This window comes from Cryptomeria japonica, chromosome 6, assembly GCF_030272615.1.
Source record: "Cryptomeria japonica chromosome 6, Sugi_1.0, whole genome shotgun sequence".
Taxonomy (NCBI): Eukaryota; Viridiplantae; Streptophyta; class Pinopsida; order Cupressales; family Cupressaceae; genus Cryptomeria; species Cryptomeria japonica.
Genome location: NC_081410.1, coordinates 209,175,244 through 209,193,178, shown reverse-complemented (window position 1 = coordinate 209,193,178; position 17,935 = coordinate 209,175,244). Strand labels below are relative to the sequence as shown.

At 35.8% G+C, this 17,935-nt stretch overlaps 1 protein-coding gene across 1 annotated transcript; it reads left to right on the top strand.

Moving 5' to 3' along the window:
- Window positions 1–940: 940 nt before the first annotated feature.
- LOC131069827 (pentatricopeptide repeat-containing protein At2g13600) lies at window positions 941–3,612 on the top strand. Its single transcript, XM_058005396.2, has 3 exons — window positions 941–2,720; window positions 2,864–2,999; window positions 3,161–3,612. Exons 1-3 carry the CDS (start codon window positions 1,081–1,083, stop codon window positions 3,167–3,169), a joined length of 1,785 nt encoding a protein of 594 aa, XP_057861379.2. The 5' UTR covers window positions 941–1,080; the 3' UTR covers window positions 3,170–3,612.
- The last annotated feature ends 14,323 nt before the right edge of the window (window positions 3,613–17,935 follow it).

Below are 17,935 nucleotides of genomic sequence, written 5' to 3'. Positions count from 1 at the left end.
TCCTATTCATTTTATTTAAAAAAATTACATAAGAGGTTTTTATTTGTCATTACTTAATTTAGTTGTTTACTTGTTTCACATCTTTGTTGATGTAATTCTATGTCAAATGGTTGTGTACTTTAATTTGATTTTAGCATATGATCTCTTCATTAAAAAAAGATTATTTGTAATTACTTAATTTAGAAATATAATATGTAAATTGGATGAAGTAGAAGTATATTTTGTTATCAAGTAAATTTTCAATATGAATTTTTTATTTAATATTATAAATATATGATAAATTATATATATTAAAAAAATAAAATATAATTCCTAATATATCATAGTTCAAGATTAATTGTCATGACTTTTTAGTTTTTTATGTATATTAATTAAATAAAATAAATTTTATATGATAATATTTTTATTAAAAACATCAATAAAACTAATTAATCTAAATATTTAGTACCAAACTACTGATATGCTTGGGTATTGAGCTACCAGAAAAAATGAATGATTAATCTGGTTGCCCTCATTGTGATATGTTTTAATTGACAAAATCAAAATTTTATATTATAAATTTGCACTGCTTGGTAGAGGGGATGAAAGTAGTTTCAAAACAACCATAAAAATTAATTGGTACTTATATTCCGGCCTAAATGGTTGTCACGAACATTATTTGTTTTAGATTTCCGAAAAATCAGTTTATAACAACAAAAGTTGTATTAGCCAATCAGGATAAATTTTTTTTTTTTTTATAATATATAAACTTAAAAATTGCACAAATAACTTTAGAAAATAAAAATATTTTTAAAAACACAAATAAAACCTTGTTTGTAATTGGTTGAAATTAAATTTTTTAATAATTAGTTAACTGTAAAAAAGAAAAACTCATTACAAACGAAACATCATTACAAATGAAACATACACACCTTACCCCAATGAAATTTAAACTTATGACCTTTTCAAACAAATTCTCCCGCCCTCAGGCTTCACTGAGTTTCATTCCAACGGAAGATTCATTGAACATTGTTGTTTAAGTCTAGATCAAAATGGTTGTAGTTGCTTATTAAAGAGGTTAGAGGGTCTCAGCTATAGGCGATGCGTGCGCCTAGTAGATTGAGGGATGGATTCCTTTTGCTCCAAATTCTGAACCGACCTGTAGCTGCGCATCTGTACGTTTCTCTCTTGCAGGAGGCTCTCAAGACCAAAAATTTGTCAAATGCGAAATTAGTGCATGCCCACATGATTGAGAAGGGATTTGTGCTTGATGATGGCTTATGGAAAACTCTCCTCCATGCTTATGTTGCGTGCCCCAGCCTGCATTGCGCTCGCAGAGTTTTCAATCAAATGCCAACACGAAACGCCTTCTCGTGGACAGTTCTCATTTCAGCTTATGTCAAACATGGGTTCGCAGAAGAAGCCCTAAGTTTGTTTCACCAAATGCAGAAAACAGACGTACAATCTGATGAATTTACATTTGCTAGTGTTATTCCGGCATGTACGCAGTTGGCAGCCCTGCAACAAGGCATGGTGATCCATGGACAAATAATAAGAAGTGGGTTTCAATCTGATGTCTTTGTTGCTGGTCTTCTCATTGACATGTATGCCAAATGTGGGAAAATTGAGGAAATACGCGAAGTGTTTGACCAAATACCCCAACGAGATGTGGTCGTGTGGAATTCATTGATTGCAGGATATGCACTGAGTGGGTATGTTCATGAAGCTCTGAAGATCTTTGAAGTAGCACCTCAACGAGATGTGTTGTCGTGGAATACCATTATTGGTGCCTGTGCGAAGAATGGAGCTTTTGAGGAGGCATCGGCATTGTACCTAGGAATGCGAAGAACAGGGGTTCTACCCGATCATTTTACTTATGCCAGTATACTTCCTGCTGTTGTAAGCCTGGGCCAGGGTATGGTAATTCATGGGGATATGATCAAAAGTGGCCTTCGTTGTGATGTTTTTTTGACAGATGCGCTTATTGAGATGTATGTGAAATGGGGTGACATGGAGAAGGCACGTAATGTGTTTGACAAAATGCCTCATCGAGATGTTGTGTCGTGGAATTCAATAATTGGAGGATACGCACAGTGGGGGAAGGTCGATGAGGCTGCATGCCTCTTTCAGGAAATGCCCAAACGGGATTTGTACTCATGGAATACTATGATTACGGCTTACTCAGAGGGTGGACCTTTCGAGGTGGCCTTGGGACTCTACTTGAAAATGCAAAAAATAGGTGTCCAACCTGACCATTTTACTTTTGCCAGTGTTCTCCGAGCTTGTGCCAAACTAGCAAGCCTGAAATACGGTAAGGGTATTCATGAACACATAATCAATAGTGGGTACCAGTCTGATGTTTTTGTGGCAACTGGGCTAATCGATATGTATGCAAAATGTGGTGACATGGAGAAGGCGCGCTATGTGTTTGACAAGATGCCTCAACGAGATGTCGCATCATGGAATGCTATAATTGGTGGTTATGCACAGAATGGGCAGATTGACGAGGCCGTGAATGTTTTCAGTGATGCACAGGATCGAGATGTCATTTCATGGAATATCATCATTGCAGGTTTTGATAAAAGTGGGCTCCCTCAAGTAGCATTAATGGTGTTTTCTGGATTGCACAGAAAGGGAATTCAACTCAATGAGTTCATCTTCAAGAGTGTTCTAACAGCATGTTCCAGAATGTCAGCTCTAGAACAGGGTATGCAGATACATGCCAACATCATTAAGTGTGGGTACGAGTCTGATAGTCCTGTCAGGAATACCATACTTGGCTTGTATTTGAAATGTAACTCTATGGAGAAGGCAAGTAACTTATCTTACAAAATCTGATAGTGGTGTTTGCTCTCATGGAATGCAACAATTGCATGGTATGCAGAGTCAACATGTTGATGACAGCTTGTAGCTTTTTAAAAATTCCCTCAACAAAATATGGCCTTGTATCATTGCGGTTGTTGCTTATGCCAAGGATGGTCCTTTTTAAGGAAGCGTATGAACCATCAATGACATATGAGGTATAGAAATCGAACCCAATTGTTTTTTGCCAGTAATTTTCTAGCCAGTAAGATGGGTAAGACGTAAACAGGGCATGGAAATCCACAAGAACATTAAAAGTTGGATGTGAATCTGATGTTTTAATGGCGAATGGATATATTCACATGTATGCAAAATGCAGGGGCATTGAAGACAGATGATGTATATGCAAAATGTAGTTGCATGGAGAAGGCACAATTTGCAGGCAAAAAGTGTGACATAGAGAAGCACACAATGTGTATGCAAAATGCAATGACATGGAGAAAGCATCATGTGAATGACAAATCCAGCAATATAAAGAAGAGGCACGGTGTGTTTGACAAAACAGTTTAATTAGATGTTTTTGTTATGCGATGCTACTTATATACAAAATGATCAGTTGATGAGGCTGCAGAGTCACATTCAGGAAATGCCTGAATGAATATGGTTTCATATAATACAAGGATTTATATGGTAGGAATGGGCTCTATAATGTTCCTCTTAATACATAATTACCTGGAAATTTCATTATAAGAATACGGAGCATATGCCCATCCACGTATACACAATTTTTGGTGATTACATTTATATATAACATAGCTATCTCCTTTTCTACTTGCCTACCATAATTTGATTGGCATCCCTGCCCCTATGTATACTTCAAATCTAATGGCAACTGTGTCCTAATTGTTATTTAGTTTTTTCAAAATTTCATTTAAATTTTTTTGACTTGAAAATGTTTTATTTGCAAAAACACTTAGTACTGGCTTTACATGTTCCAAATGCAGCCTCATTTTAGTTCAATCTGTAATTAATCAAAGATTACCAATACAAGATTGTGAGGTAACTTAAAACAGTTTTTTCATTATTTGGTCGATTTTTTTTTGAGTATTTGTTAATCCAAGTGGCATCATCCAAATATCATTAAGCACTTTTTGAGTTTGGAAGGCAATTTTAGGAATGTTTATTCATAAACACAAATTTGTTATATTTGGATTGTGGTTTTTAAAAATAATTGATTAGTTTTAACATTTTATCAGTTAGAATCAGATTTTTTTTTCTAGGTTACAAAGTCAGATAGAGTTAACAAATTTGTTCCGGTGTCAAATTGTCTTGATGTGGCTGGTCTTTTATGGTCTTTGGGTAGTGTGCTCTGAGTTTGTTGACATTGACTCCTTCTGATGTGGTGCTGAAAGTTTGATGTTGTTTTAGTCTTAGTGTTATTTGATACTTATTATTCTTTTGTTGTTAGTTGGACCTCATCAATAGATCAATCTTATTTTACGAAAAAGATTTGGACCCTTTCAAAAATTATACCTTTACGTTTATCTTTATCGAAAAATATAGCAAAATCATCAGAATTATTTCTTATTTCTCATATGAATTACCAAATCGTCATAAAAACCTTTGCTTTGTGTGATTATTCCACATCTAAATGTTTTAACTATTTTTTAAATTTTATTCTTTTGATAATTGATGTCACTATAATGTTCTATATTAATAAATCCCGTCTTTGATTCTATTTCATTCATAGACTGCATTAAATATTAATGCTAAGCTCATTAATAGGATTTGAAAAACTATCTTATGTTTGCCAATAAGTTGATCGATATCTTAATGATTTTTCCTCTTACTTTTCACAAGATAGCCTTTCTTTGTCAACTTTTAAATTGTTCTGTTGTGTGATAATCCCACATTTGAATGTTTTAACTATTTTTTAAATTTCATTCTTTTGATGATTAATGTCACTATAATGTTTTACATTAATAAATCCCGTCTTTAATTTCAATGTTGAGCTCACTAATAGGTTTTGAAAAGCAATCTAATGTTTGTCAATAAGTTGATTGATTTCTTAATGATGTCCCTTTCCTCTTACTTTTCACGATATAACCTTTCTTCGTCAACTTTTATATTTTGTTGGAAGAAGTTGTGTTAAGAAAACATGAAACACATTGTAAGGTTTTATTATTTAAAATTGAATAATTTATTGACTAAATTTCATTGAGAATATGTCAATAGTCTTTAGCCACTAGGTTCCTAGCGCATCATCAATGTATTAATAGACATTTAATACAAATAAGTTAGTCGTCGAGTCTCTGTAGATTAAGCTTATGCAATGAAAATTTTCCTGATATACAATAGTTTCTGCACTTGTCTTTTGTGGCTAGAAACGTGGAGATGTTATAGTGTCATCGATGGACACTATTGATCTTTTGACTGCCTTTACTAAGCAAAAAGAAATTGTGCTTATTAAACTTATGTGTAACAAAGAGCTTGGATTTCTTATTAGTTTATAGCAGAGGGTGCAACATTAACTCTTGATTAATCTTTAATTCCTTTAACTAGTAACAGTTCACATTTTTGTTTGGTGTTGCTTTAGTGTTATGTGTAACCAAAGAAACTAGCGAGTTTTTTAAACCAATTAAAGAAAAATATTTTTCTAAAACTTGATTGGTTTGAACTTGGTAGCAACAGATTGTTAGAGGAAAAATGGGAATTCCAAAACAAGAGAACCCACATTTCCGAGGGTCTTTGGTAGTACGTTACAAACTGTCAAAAACCATCTTGAAAAGACCACCAGTTTTGGCATTACGAGGCCACTGTGCATAACCCTCTACATATTTTGCAAGATCAAACTAGGTGATTTTTTTATTTCCTTCCCACATCCAAACATTAGATAAGCAACTCCTAGGAAGAACAAATATAGGCAACTCTAGTAAACAACGAAACGCTAACTATGTTTTTGGCAATTGTTGGATAACTCAAAAGAGATGGAAATTAAGTGGCGTGTGTGGCATCTTTCAAGGTGATTCTTGTAGCCAAACTATTGCATAAACTTGCCACTTTGATAGGTATCTCATACTCCCACCTTCTCCTTCCATTATCCTTCACCAACATGGACGGCTAGGATTGAACAAGTATGACACTCTAACCATGGTTGTTGTTAGTGTTGATTGTAACTAGGGGTATAGGGGTTCGGATTGCCTTAAGGCAACATCCGAACCCCTTTTAGGATCGGGTCCTACCCTAAAATAACGTGACCCCATCCTTATTCTCCATGCCACGCTAAATACACTCCAAAATAAACATTAGCACCAAAATAATAAGGAGGCCGACTTACAAGGAGGCCGACTTAAAAGGAATAAAGATGCATATAAGTAAATGACAATTTGCAAGTCATTTCAATCAAGTTTAATCACATCAAAAGGTGATTTAGCTCTGCTGTGCGAACTTAAGGAAGAGTGCGAACTTATTCAGCTTGGTGCGAAATTGTCCAAAGGGACATGGTAGATTTTGATGCAAGTCATTGAAGCATACAAGGACAGATCTGATATATGAAGATCAGATTCGAGCTAAGTATTGTACTTATATTTTAGAGGAGAATATATAATCTGACCTGTGGGTCTTTCATGCTGGGTTTTTCCTCCTTGGAGGTTTTCCCAGGGTATGCTTGTTTGTCTTTTGTGCTATTTCTGATTTATGTTGGCTTACTAAATATTGCAAATCTGATTACAATCTAGAGCACAATTTAATCTATGTTGGTTTACTAAAATACTGCAAATCTGAATACAACCTAGGGCATAATCAATTAGATAAATCTGGTTAACATACCTAGGGTTTAAAATAACATGGTATCAGAGCTCTAGGTGTCACTAACTTCTGATTTTAGCAGATCGATTGTTGCATATAGCTGTTGTTTGTGTTCGAATTTAAGATGTCAGTTTTGAAGGCTGAAGATAGGCTTGAGGGAGCCATTGATTTTGCTGCTTGGAAAGTTCGTATTTTGTTGATCCTTGAAGAAAATGACCTACTGAAATTTGTAGAAGAAGAAAGGCTGTCTCCTCCAGAAGATGCTGAAGAGCTGAAACTGTTCAAGAAAGATTCCCTCAAGGCTAGAAGGATCATAATTGAGTCTGTCAAGAACCATCTTGTCCCTGTCATATCAAAGTTTACATCTGCCAGAGAAATGATCAAACACTTGGAAGGGATCTATGAAGTCAACAATCTCAACAGGGCTCTTGCCCTAAGACAACAACTTCTTCACATGAAAATGAAAGAAGAAGACTCAATCATAGCCTACTTCATGAAGATCAATGAACTAAAGGACAAGCTAAGCACTCTTGATTGCCAAATCTCAGATGAATGGGAACCATTCATTCGTAGCATTGGTGGAAGAGCCGATCGTCCCAACTTTGAGCGTCTTCAATCTGATTGCATCAAAGAGGAATCTCAAATTGAGGTAAGAGGAAAATTCAAGAACTCTCTCAAAGATAATCATGTTCTCTTATCTAAATCTAGGAAAGGTGGTCATTGGAAGAAAGAAAAGAGAAGCAAAGATTTTAGATCCTCCTCCTATGATCCAAGGAAAAAGTCAAGAGATTCCTCTCACATTCGTTGCTTCAGATGTGATAAGTATGGTCACTATGCCAGAGATTGTCAAAATGACCCAAAGGAAAGGGAAGCTAACTTAAATGAAGTTGCCGAACAAATTGAAGACTACCTTCTTATCTCTACTCTTTCCAGCAATGTTCCTACGGACAGCAATACGTGGATACTTGACAGTGGTGCCTCCAGACACATCTCAGGATTTCGTGAGCATCTCTCAAATCTGATTGAAAAAGACACCAATCTTCATGTAGTAATCGGTGATGATGCTCGATACTCGGTAAAAGGTTCTGGCACTACCTCTTTAAAACTAGATTTTGGTATTTCCTTACAACTCTGTGATATTCTATTTGTACCTGGTATTAAAAGAAATCTTATTTCCATTTTTGCTTTAGAAGATAAGGGTTTGCAAATAGCATTTTCTGAAGGGAAAGTACTCGCTTGGTCTAAGAAATCTAACTTCAAATCTGCTCGTATTATTGGAAATAGATGTGATAGTTTATATAAACTTGCAGCTAATCCAATTCAAGCTCTCATTCATGAGACCCCTGAATCATGCGAGCTATGGCTTAGAAGATTGGGTCATCTTCACTTTCAAGCTCTTCCCACCCTCGGTAAAATGGTCAAAGGTATGCCTAATCTCAATTTATCTCATGATGATGCTTGTAAAGGTTGTGCAATGGGTAAGAATGTAAAGAATCCCTTTCATAAAAGCGATAGTAGGGCTACAGAAAGGTTAGAGCTTATTCATTCAGATTTATGTGGTCCTATGTCAGTAGCATCTCCTAGCGGTTTCCTATATTATGTTATCTTCATAGATGATTTCTCTAGGAAAACATGGATCTATTTTCTTAAAACTAAAGAGTTTGAAGAAGTCCTAAACAGATTTAAAGAATTCAAAGCTTTAGTTGAAAATACTACAGGAAATCGAATTAAATGTTTGAGGTCTGACAATGGAGGTGAATACACCTCAAGTAGTTTCTATGACTTTTGTGTTAAAGCAGGAATTAAGAGGGAGTTCTGTGTTCCCTACAACCCTTAGCAAAATGGAGTTGCTGAAAGAAAGAACAGGACCATTGTTGAAGCTGCAAGAGCCATGATACATGATCAGGACTTGCAACCTTTCCTATGGGCAGAAGCATCCAAAACCGCAGTTTATATTCAGAATAGATGTCCTCATCAAGTCCTAAAGAATGTGACACCTGAAGAAGCCTTTTCAGGAATCAAACCAGACATCAGTCACCTAAGGATATTTGGAAGCCCTATGTATGTTCATGTGCCTAAAGAAAAAAGAACCAAGCTGGATCCATCTGGAAAGAAAGGCATCCTAGTAGGATACAACGAATCTTCCAAAGCCTTCAGGATCTACATTTCAGGTCAAAGGTATGTTGAGGTAAGTAGAGATGTAACTTTTGAAGAAGATATTGCTTTCAAAAGATCTAAAGGTTCATTAATCAACAATGATGATATGGTGATGGAAAAACAAGATTCAATTGTTGATGCTAACCCTGAGTTACAGGAGGAGTCTACTGATCTTCCAGATCAGCAAGTTCAGGATGACTCATCAGAACCCATGCAATCTACCGATATACCTCAGGATATTGTGGTCTGCAAGAAGAGACCACTTTGGGTTAGAAATACAATTCAAGATGCTGAAGGGTTTGCTGCTCCCAGAGGAACCTTCAGAAATAGCAAGAGTGTCCAAAATCATGCCAACTACATTTCTGTGATGTGCAATATAATTGAGTCTGAACCCCACAATATCGGAGAAGCTATGTCCCATCATGCTTGGAAATTAGCCATGGATGAAGAGTATGGGTCTATCATCAAGAATGATGTCTGGGACATCGTACCCAGACCCAAAGGTAAGTCTGTCGTTTCCTCTAAATGGTTGTTTAAAATTAAACATAATGTTGATGGTAGTATTGAAAAATATAAAGCTAGGTTTGTAGCTCGTGTTTTTTCTCAAAAGGAAGGAATAGATTACGAAGAAACCTTTGCCCCTATTGCTAGATATACCTCTATTAGGTCTATAATAGCTATTGTTGCAGCCAAAGGTTGGGAGCTGCATCAAATGGACGTTAAGACAACCTTCCTTAATGGTGTCATTGAGGAGGAAGTCTATATTGAGCAACCAGAAGGTTATGTAATCCATAAAAGAGATTCTCATGTTTGCAGGTTGAAGAAAGCTTTATATGGGCTCAAACAGGCTCTTCGGGCTTGGTATGAAAGAATTGATAAGTACTTACTAAGTTTAGGGTTTTCCAAGAATGATGCTGATGCTAACATTTACTTGAAAATTTATAATGATGAGATGCTTATTTTAGTTTTGTATGTAGATGACTTATTTCTCACGGGTGAAAATAAATTAATCATAAGATGTAGAAAGGAATTAGCTTCAGAATTTGAAATGAAGGATTTAGGTCTAATGCACTACTTCCTAGGGTTAGAAGTATGGCAAAGAGCTAATGAAATCTTTCTAAGTCAGGGAAAATACACTATTGACATTTTGAAAAGATTTAGAATGATAGATTGTAAACCTATGCGTACTCCTATGGAATCTAACTTAAAGAAGTTAAGTGTTTCTGCAGCTAACTCGGATTTTGCAGATCCTTCTAAGTATAGGCAGTTGATTGGCTTCCTGATGTACCTAGTCAATACTAGGCCAGATATCTGTTATGCTGTGAATGCTCTCAGTCAGTTCATGAGCTCACCTAAGCATGTTCACCTGGTTGCTGCCAAGCACATTCTAAGATGCCTACGTGGCACGATTGGTTATGGGCTGAAGTATTCTCTTAATACCTCAATCCTCCTGAAAGGCTACTCAAATTTAGATTGGGCAGGAAGCGTCAAGGACAGGAAAAGCACTTCAGGCATCTGCTTCAACTTGGGCTCCGCAGTGATCTCTAGGGCATGCAGAAAGCAATGTTCGGTAGCATTAAGCACTGCAGAAGCTGAGTACATTGCCGCATCTGTTGCATCCAGAGAAGCAGTGTGGCTTCGTAAGCTCCTTGTTGGATTATTTGGTCAAGTCAATGATCCTACCACCATTCATTGTGATAATCAAAGCTGTATAAAGATGTCAGTAAATCTTGTATTTCATGATCGGTCCAAACATGTGGAAACACACTATCATTACATTCGGGATATGGTGCAGAGAGGCGCCATTCATCTAAAGTACATTAGCACAGATGAACAGATTGTTGACATCCTCACCAAACCCTTATCTAGAGTGAAGTTCGAGTACTTCAGAGATAGACTTGGTGTCATGGAAAACGAAACCCTGATTGAGAGGGAGCTTCAATCTCAGTGACTATCGGTAGCACTTTGAATCATTCTTTGCTTGTGTGCAAGAATGAATTTCATCCAATCTATGCTTGTGTGCTAGATGGATAATTGTAATAATGTAAAGACCCACTGATGTATTACACTTTCTATGCTTGTGTGCTAGAACCATCCTATGCTTGTGTGCTAGGTGGAAGATGTAATTCTATGCTTGTGTGCTAGATCCATTCTATGCTTGTGTGCTAGATGGAACTTAAAAGGTTCAGATTATGTATTCTCCTCCTCCCTAGTTAAGAGGGAGTGTTGATTGTAACTAGGGGTATAGGGGTTCGGATTGCCTTAAGGCAACATCCGAACCCCTTTTAGGACCGGGTCCTACCCTAAAATAACGTGACCCCATCCTTATTCTCCATGCCACGCTAAATACACTTCAAAATAAAAATTAGCGCCAAAATAATAAGGCGGCCGACTTAAAAGGAGTAAAGATGCATATTAGTAAATGACAATTTGCAAGTCATTTCAATCAAGTTTAATCATATCAAAAGGTGATTTAGCTCTGCTGTGCGAACTTAAGGAAGGGTGCGAACTTATTCAGCTTGGTGCGAAATTGTCCAAAGGGACATGGTAGATTTTGATGCAAGTCATTGAAGCATACAAGGACAGATCTGATATATGAAGATCAGATTCGAGCTAAGTATTGTACTTATATTTTAGAGGAGAATATATAATCTGACCTATGGGTCTTTCATGCTGGGTTTTTCCTCCTTGGAGTTTTTCCAAGGGTATGCTTGTTTGTCTTCTGTGCTATTTCTGATTTATGTTGGCTTACTAAATACTGCAAATCTGATTACAATCTAGAGCACAATTTAATCTATGTTGGTTTACTAAAATACTGCAAATCTGAATACAACCTAGGGCATAATCAATTAGATAAATCTGGTTAACATACCTAAGGTTTAAAATAACAGTTAGTACTATAGGTTGGATCTCATTTTTAGTTCTCAAGAAGCCCGAGAAGCCTACTTTTGAAGTTTTAAAATCCACTGTGGGTATTTCTGATTATCGTTGAACTTAAGGATTTGCTCCATGAACACTCTCATTGTGAGATGTAGATCTAGGAGTGATGACCCTCTGTGGCTACTCTTTTGTGGCTTGATTTCACTATGGCTTTCTTTGGTTTCAAGTGTTTTTATGGTGTTTTGCTAAGTTACGTGAGTATTGGATTATTTGGTCTTATAAATTAAATACAAAATTATCATTGATGAACTACAACAAAACAACACTATCTTGTTGTCAATGTTATCGAAACAAACATAAAAACTAATCCATTGAGTATATAGTGCACTCAAAGAGGACACACTTCTTTGACGCATATGGGTGAACACTCCACGTGCGTTGTCTGTGCTTCCATATTTTGCAGGGTAATGCACCAACCCTGTATATACTTCCACCTTGCACATGCGCATGACCCTCCCTTCACTACTTGATGGAAGTGCATTTCTTGTTTGGGAGTTCCCATTTTAACATAGGCAGGCTTGACACTGACAAAAGTTGTGGAGTTTGGCTTTATGCATGCCAATTGCATTTGTTTGAAAGTTTTTTGTGCATATCTTGTAATTAGGTTATTCCATGATTATCACATTTCTCTGAGGCATTATGTCAGACAAGTAGAAGTGCCTTGTCATAAAATAGAATGGGTAAGAATTCTGCAGGACTGAGGCCTGGTGCCTTTTCTAGTGAATTTGATTCCTCAACAAGAAAATCACCAGTTGACTTATAAGTGCAACAAGCAATTCACAGGAATAGGTCTTACAATAAGACAAGCAATACACTACATTCTAGGCTCATCCCAGAAATTATACATGTCTCCTTGTAAGACAAGCTTGGGAAATATGCTATTGATTGAATCCATCAATATCATAGATTCAATCATTTCCTCAATGGAAGTGGAGAAATTCCAAAGCAATGCATTGAGCTCTGCCTATCTCTTAGAGGGAGAACTTTTATGCAAGCAATATTGTCTATGGGCAGGTGTGTGGACTGCTGGAGTCATTCTAACCCTAGCTCATTGCATCCATTCATCCTCTTCCATGGCACCCAAGCTTTCTCTCTCTCTGTTGTTGTTGTCATTATAGTTAGAGAAAATGCACAGAGCAGAGTAAAAGGACTTACTATTGGTATTATTGGTGGAGGAGTGCAAAGAAGTAGACCACCTGAGACTGAGACTGAGACTTTGAGCTTCTTCCTTTTCCTTTGCAACTTGCTCACATTTCGAATGCAAAGGTGTTGGGTTTAAAGGTAGAGGAATGACCATTCTTCACGGACAGTCCCCTGCAGATTGTGCCATTCCTCATTGTGTGAAGAGGAAGAGGATTCTCTTTCTCTTTCTCTCTCTATGTTTAAATTCAGAAGTTTATAGGCTTCAAACAATTTAAAGTAACATATTAAGTAATAATCTATTTGCAAAGAGAGAATCCTCCTCTTTACACTGGGAGAAATGTGTAATCGAGGGTCACAATGCCAGGGGACTGACAGAGGAATAATTACTCCACCTTGAAACATAACATCTTTGCATTGTGTTGTTCTTCCAGGTAGAACGATTTCAGCTCTTCATGTGCATAAGATAGATGCTGAGTGCACTAGTGGTGTACGACAAAGGTATAATTGTTTTTTCCTAACCGTGTGTCTGTTCTCTCTCAGCCTTGAAAAATCTCCTTCAAAATTGTGCATCATATTTTTCTATTGATATATTTACGTTTGTTTGATGCATTAAATTTGCTCTAATTTGGGAGAATAGATACAATTTCGCTTCAGTCCATGTACAGGGTAAGTTTTACAAAATTAGAAGGTAGTGATGGACTCTTCTACACTCAAGATGCAGTTAATATCTTTGAACTTTGTGTGCCTTCTGGATTAGGCCTCAAAATCCCAATTGACTCTAATAAGGTAATACAATTTCATCCAAACTAGTGCTTGTTCCTTTAGTGTCAGCAAATCATTCCCAAATGGGTACAATCAGTTGCGTTAGTGATTGTTCCTTTAGTGTCAAGAATGTGATATCTAGATGAATATGTTTGAGATGCAAGTAAAGTAATGGTCTAACAAGACTTTAAAAAAGGAACACAATGCTTAATGTAACAAATTTTTTTTTTTTCGCTTGATGAGTCTGAAGACAGTTTTGAAATAACATGTAACTGGTCTTAAGAAGACACAAAGAAAAACGAATGATTTTTTCTTTACAAGTGACATCTACTAAAAGAGAAACTGATCTAAGAAGACTTAAAAAAAGGAACACAATGTTGAAGAAACACTAAAATAGAAGTTTTTTTCATTGCTACGTTTTTAGTAATATATTTTGTTTTAAATAAATCTGAATTCAACGTCATCTTTGTTCGCTGGTGAACCAGAGGCAGACAGAGACGAAAAGAGTAAGGTTTGCTAGTAAGACATCCTATGACTGTCATGTAGCTAGGTCACTGTGTATGATATTCACTTGATAGGGTCTAAAAGTAATGATAAAGGTCCTAATGCCTTTAGTGTCCTCCCTCAAGAGCTTTGGATACAGTTATGGATTTAATCATGTTCCATAGAGTTTGTGAAGACTTTGCATGCATGATTTTCATGTTAGTGCTTCCCTCTATTGTCATGAACACTCATCTTCTTTTCATTGCCTCTATCCTTGTATATGTTCCTCTTTATCAGCTCCGTCCACTATACCTTTATGATTGTGCACTCATAGCATATTCTCTTTGTTATTTAGTTATGCAAACATCACCTTTATTGTTGTCATAGACTTTGAAGAAAACTATCATTTGGTGCTGTCTACTTGTGTTTTGAGAGCTCCTTTGACACCGTGCTTTATTAGAACTATAGATTACTAGCAAGTTTATGTTCTTATGGCCTACTCATTGTAATTCTTCTTCCTATTCTATTATCTGATACTCTTGTCTCGTGAAAGGTTCTATGATAGTCATTTGTAGGCTATGAATTATCTATTGTTTTGCTCAATATTCTAGTGTATATGACTTCATGACTGTCACTGTTTGTGCCCTTAATAGTTTTTACTATGTACTATCCTTTTTGCCTCAAACTGTCCTCTATGTACCATTACAATCCTTGATGTACCCTGCATAGTTTTTGTATCTTGCAAATTGTTATTCTAATTGTCCTTTTACTAAAGAACTATCATATATTAAGCATGTGGTTGTCACGTTCACTAACTATCATTGCTTTTCTGAACACTATCATATGATTCGAAGATTGTCCTTATATCTTGAGAATGGAAAATAGAGTTTGGAACTGTCATAAACTACTCGTGACCATCATAAGTTGTCCCTTATTTTTCTTAGTCATTGCTCCTTATATGTCTTTCTTCGCATGCTTTGACTGAGCACTATTGTTGTGCTAGTAAAAATCAAAGTCACTGCCACAATATTTTCCTCACTATTCTTGTGCTAGTAAAAAGCAAGGTCACTGCCACAATATTTTCTTATGCACTATATGACTATCATACATGATAAAAATCTTCTATTGAAAATTTTCAAACTCTTCATAGCACTTTGCTTATTCTTCTATTTTCTTTCCCTCTATGCTTATTCTTTTATTTTCTTTCCCTCTATGCTTATTCTTTTGTTTTCTTTCCCTCTAGACTATCCTCTTTCTCAAGAAAAATACCATTCCCTTTGCTTCTTAGTGCACGAGTTATCCTTCTGACTGCCTTTTATGACAATCTAGTATCCTTGCATATTATCTCTTTTGTCATACGTCTGTCATGCATACCGTGCTTTGCAATAATAGTTATCATTTTCACTTTTTAGAAGATAATTTTTCTTGTCATTGCAAAAATCTATTGTTTTACCTTCATTGTCTTCAGATTTGTCCTCCCCAGTCTCTTGATTTGAACAATTTTAGTTTTCAGGATGAGAGATGAAGCCCTTTCCTTTGTAACACATCATATCATAAGAGTATTAAAACTTTAGAGGGGCTATCTTTTGTGAGTTTTTCCAATAACGAAACAAAATAAAGTTCTTAGTTGATTCTACTTTCCCAATTAGTCATAATTGATGACAACACAATTAATGACATGACTAAAGAAGATTATACTTAATGCTCTAGGCTTGAATTTGACATTTCTCCACCAATTGTACAATCCATTGATGACTCTCTTCTCATATGATCGAGACACTCTCGTTCTTCAAGTCTTGCCTTTTGGTGTGGTGATTGTCTTGTAAATTGTCATCTCTCATGTTGTTTGGAACTGCCCTATCCTATGTTATACTATCAAAACAAGCTCTCAAAAAGTCTAAAGTTTGGCTCTTCATTGTTAAGATTCCATTTTCATTCCCAATTAACATTGCACACATTTGCAAGGCAATATGTTGTCATTATGTAATATAAACCTGAAATATTATTACATAATCCTTGTCAGAGGACCAATGCATTTGACCTTTTGGTCCCATCTTCAAAGATCAACAACTAGCACAACTCTTCTTTTTATCATAACCTAGCTCAAGCTGATGTTTTTCATGAAATTCCTCCCTCTTCAATTTACAATGATTTGCGCCAGTGTGATCTTAATCAAAGCTAATGAGTTCAATCCTAAAAGGGCAGTTGAAGCATCATTCCTCACATTCTCTTGAAATAGGGCTGATCCAAAATACTTTAAAATAGATGATCTTTTTCTTGTACGACATATCCACAAGATAGAAAAAATCAAAGGGATTATTAACATTTCCTAACTTCTCAAACTCATTTTACTTTAACCTTGTTTTTATCACGTGTTAATGCAACTTTCATAAGACTTGTGAACTCATTTCACTGACACATATTCTTCACGGGGTCTCTTTCTTCAAGATTGTCATTTCTTTACCATGAAAACATTCCTCTTCAAACATGTTAAAGATTTATAGGTGACATCTCATCACATAACCATTTGATATTTAATCTAAGACTTTTTTTTCCACATACAACAAAACCTAACCTAATATGAGGACTACCATTGTGTTTTGTCCTTCTAAACAAATCTAAGATAAATGCTTCAAGAGACAAAATGCATATTACCAAAACCAAGCAAAGCCTCCCATCTATAAATGTTTGGGCATGCTGAGATGATTTGAATTGAGATCCTTGAACCTATGCTTTTCTTTTGCAATGTACCATATAGGACAATATGATGCAACTTCCACGCCAGTTGCGAAAAGGTGATTCCTTCAACTCCATACAATGCTCATGTAATGTGCTACTTTTTTTTCTTGGTTTGCTCAATGTGGAGAATACTAAAGCAAGCAAGTGTTGTTTTGGCACCATGCCAAGAAAGTTCTTCGATGCATCAAACTGGAAACCCTAGACATTATGCTATGTGAGTGATGTTTGAAACTTCCAAAAGGCATCAAGATAATCACTTTTTCCTTTTCTCTCTTCTTTGAGTAGAACACAGTCAACGTTTAGAGCTTATCCTTTTTCCTTCTGGTGCCTAAGGCTTTTATGAAATCATTATGTCATACAAAATATAATTTAAAACCCCTAAGGTCTTATAATCAAAACATTGACCTTGGAAACTCCAATTTAGGCCAATGTGACAAAAAATGTCAACAATATTTTTCTGCAATCCTGATCGATGGTTTTGTAAGTAGGTTCTAGTGTTTTTATATGATGAATATAATTGTCATCGAGGAACCAAACTGGCATGATGGTTGTCTTGTCACATATTTATAATTATAGTTCTTTCAAATTTCAATATATAAAAATAGGCAGAGTATAAATTAAATTATATTTCTTCTTTATTTTTTTTTGAGTTACAAGAATTCTCTATTTCAAGGTTTTAATGCCACATTCAAAGGTTTTATCAATTAGACTTGGGTTCATGTGTTTTCTAGGGTTCTTGACCAATTAGGCAAGATAAGTTTGGTGGATTACTATTCAACTGCATTTGGTAGGTCAACATCTTTATGCCTAAGATTTCAATGCCTTGCCTTTCACTTCAAGGCTTTTAACACAAACAGTAACTCTACATTCAGACATTTTGCAATTCTTGCACCAGATAATGATTTAAAACATGCCTTATAAAACAATACTTGACCTCCTCCACATTGTTGGCAATTCAAATGTTTGCAATTTGAAGTGCCATTATGTCTTTAGTTTGCAACATTACCCTAAATAACACCCCTATCAAAACTGCTTGAGTAACCTACTTTGGAGGGTCATATTTTGAAACCTGTTCATTGTCATGAAAAGTCTCTCGGTGGTCATGCTCATGTGTCATAAGTGA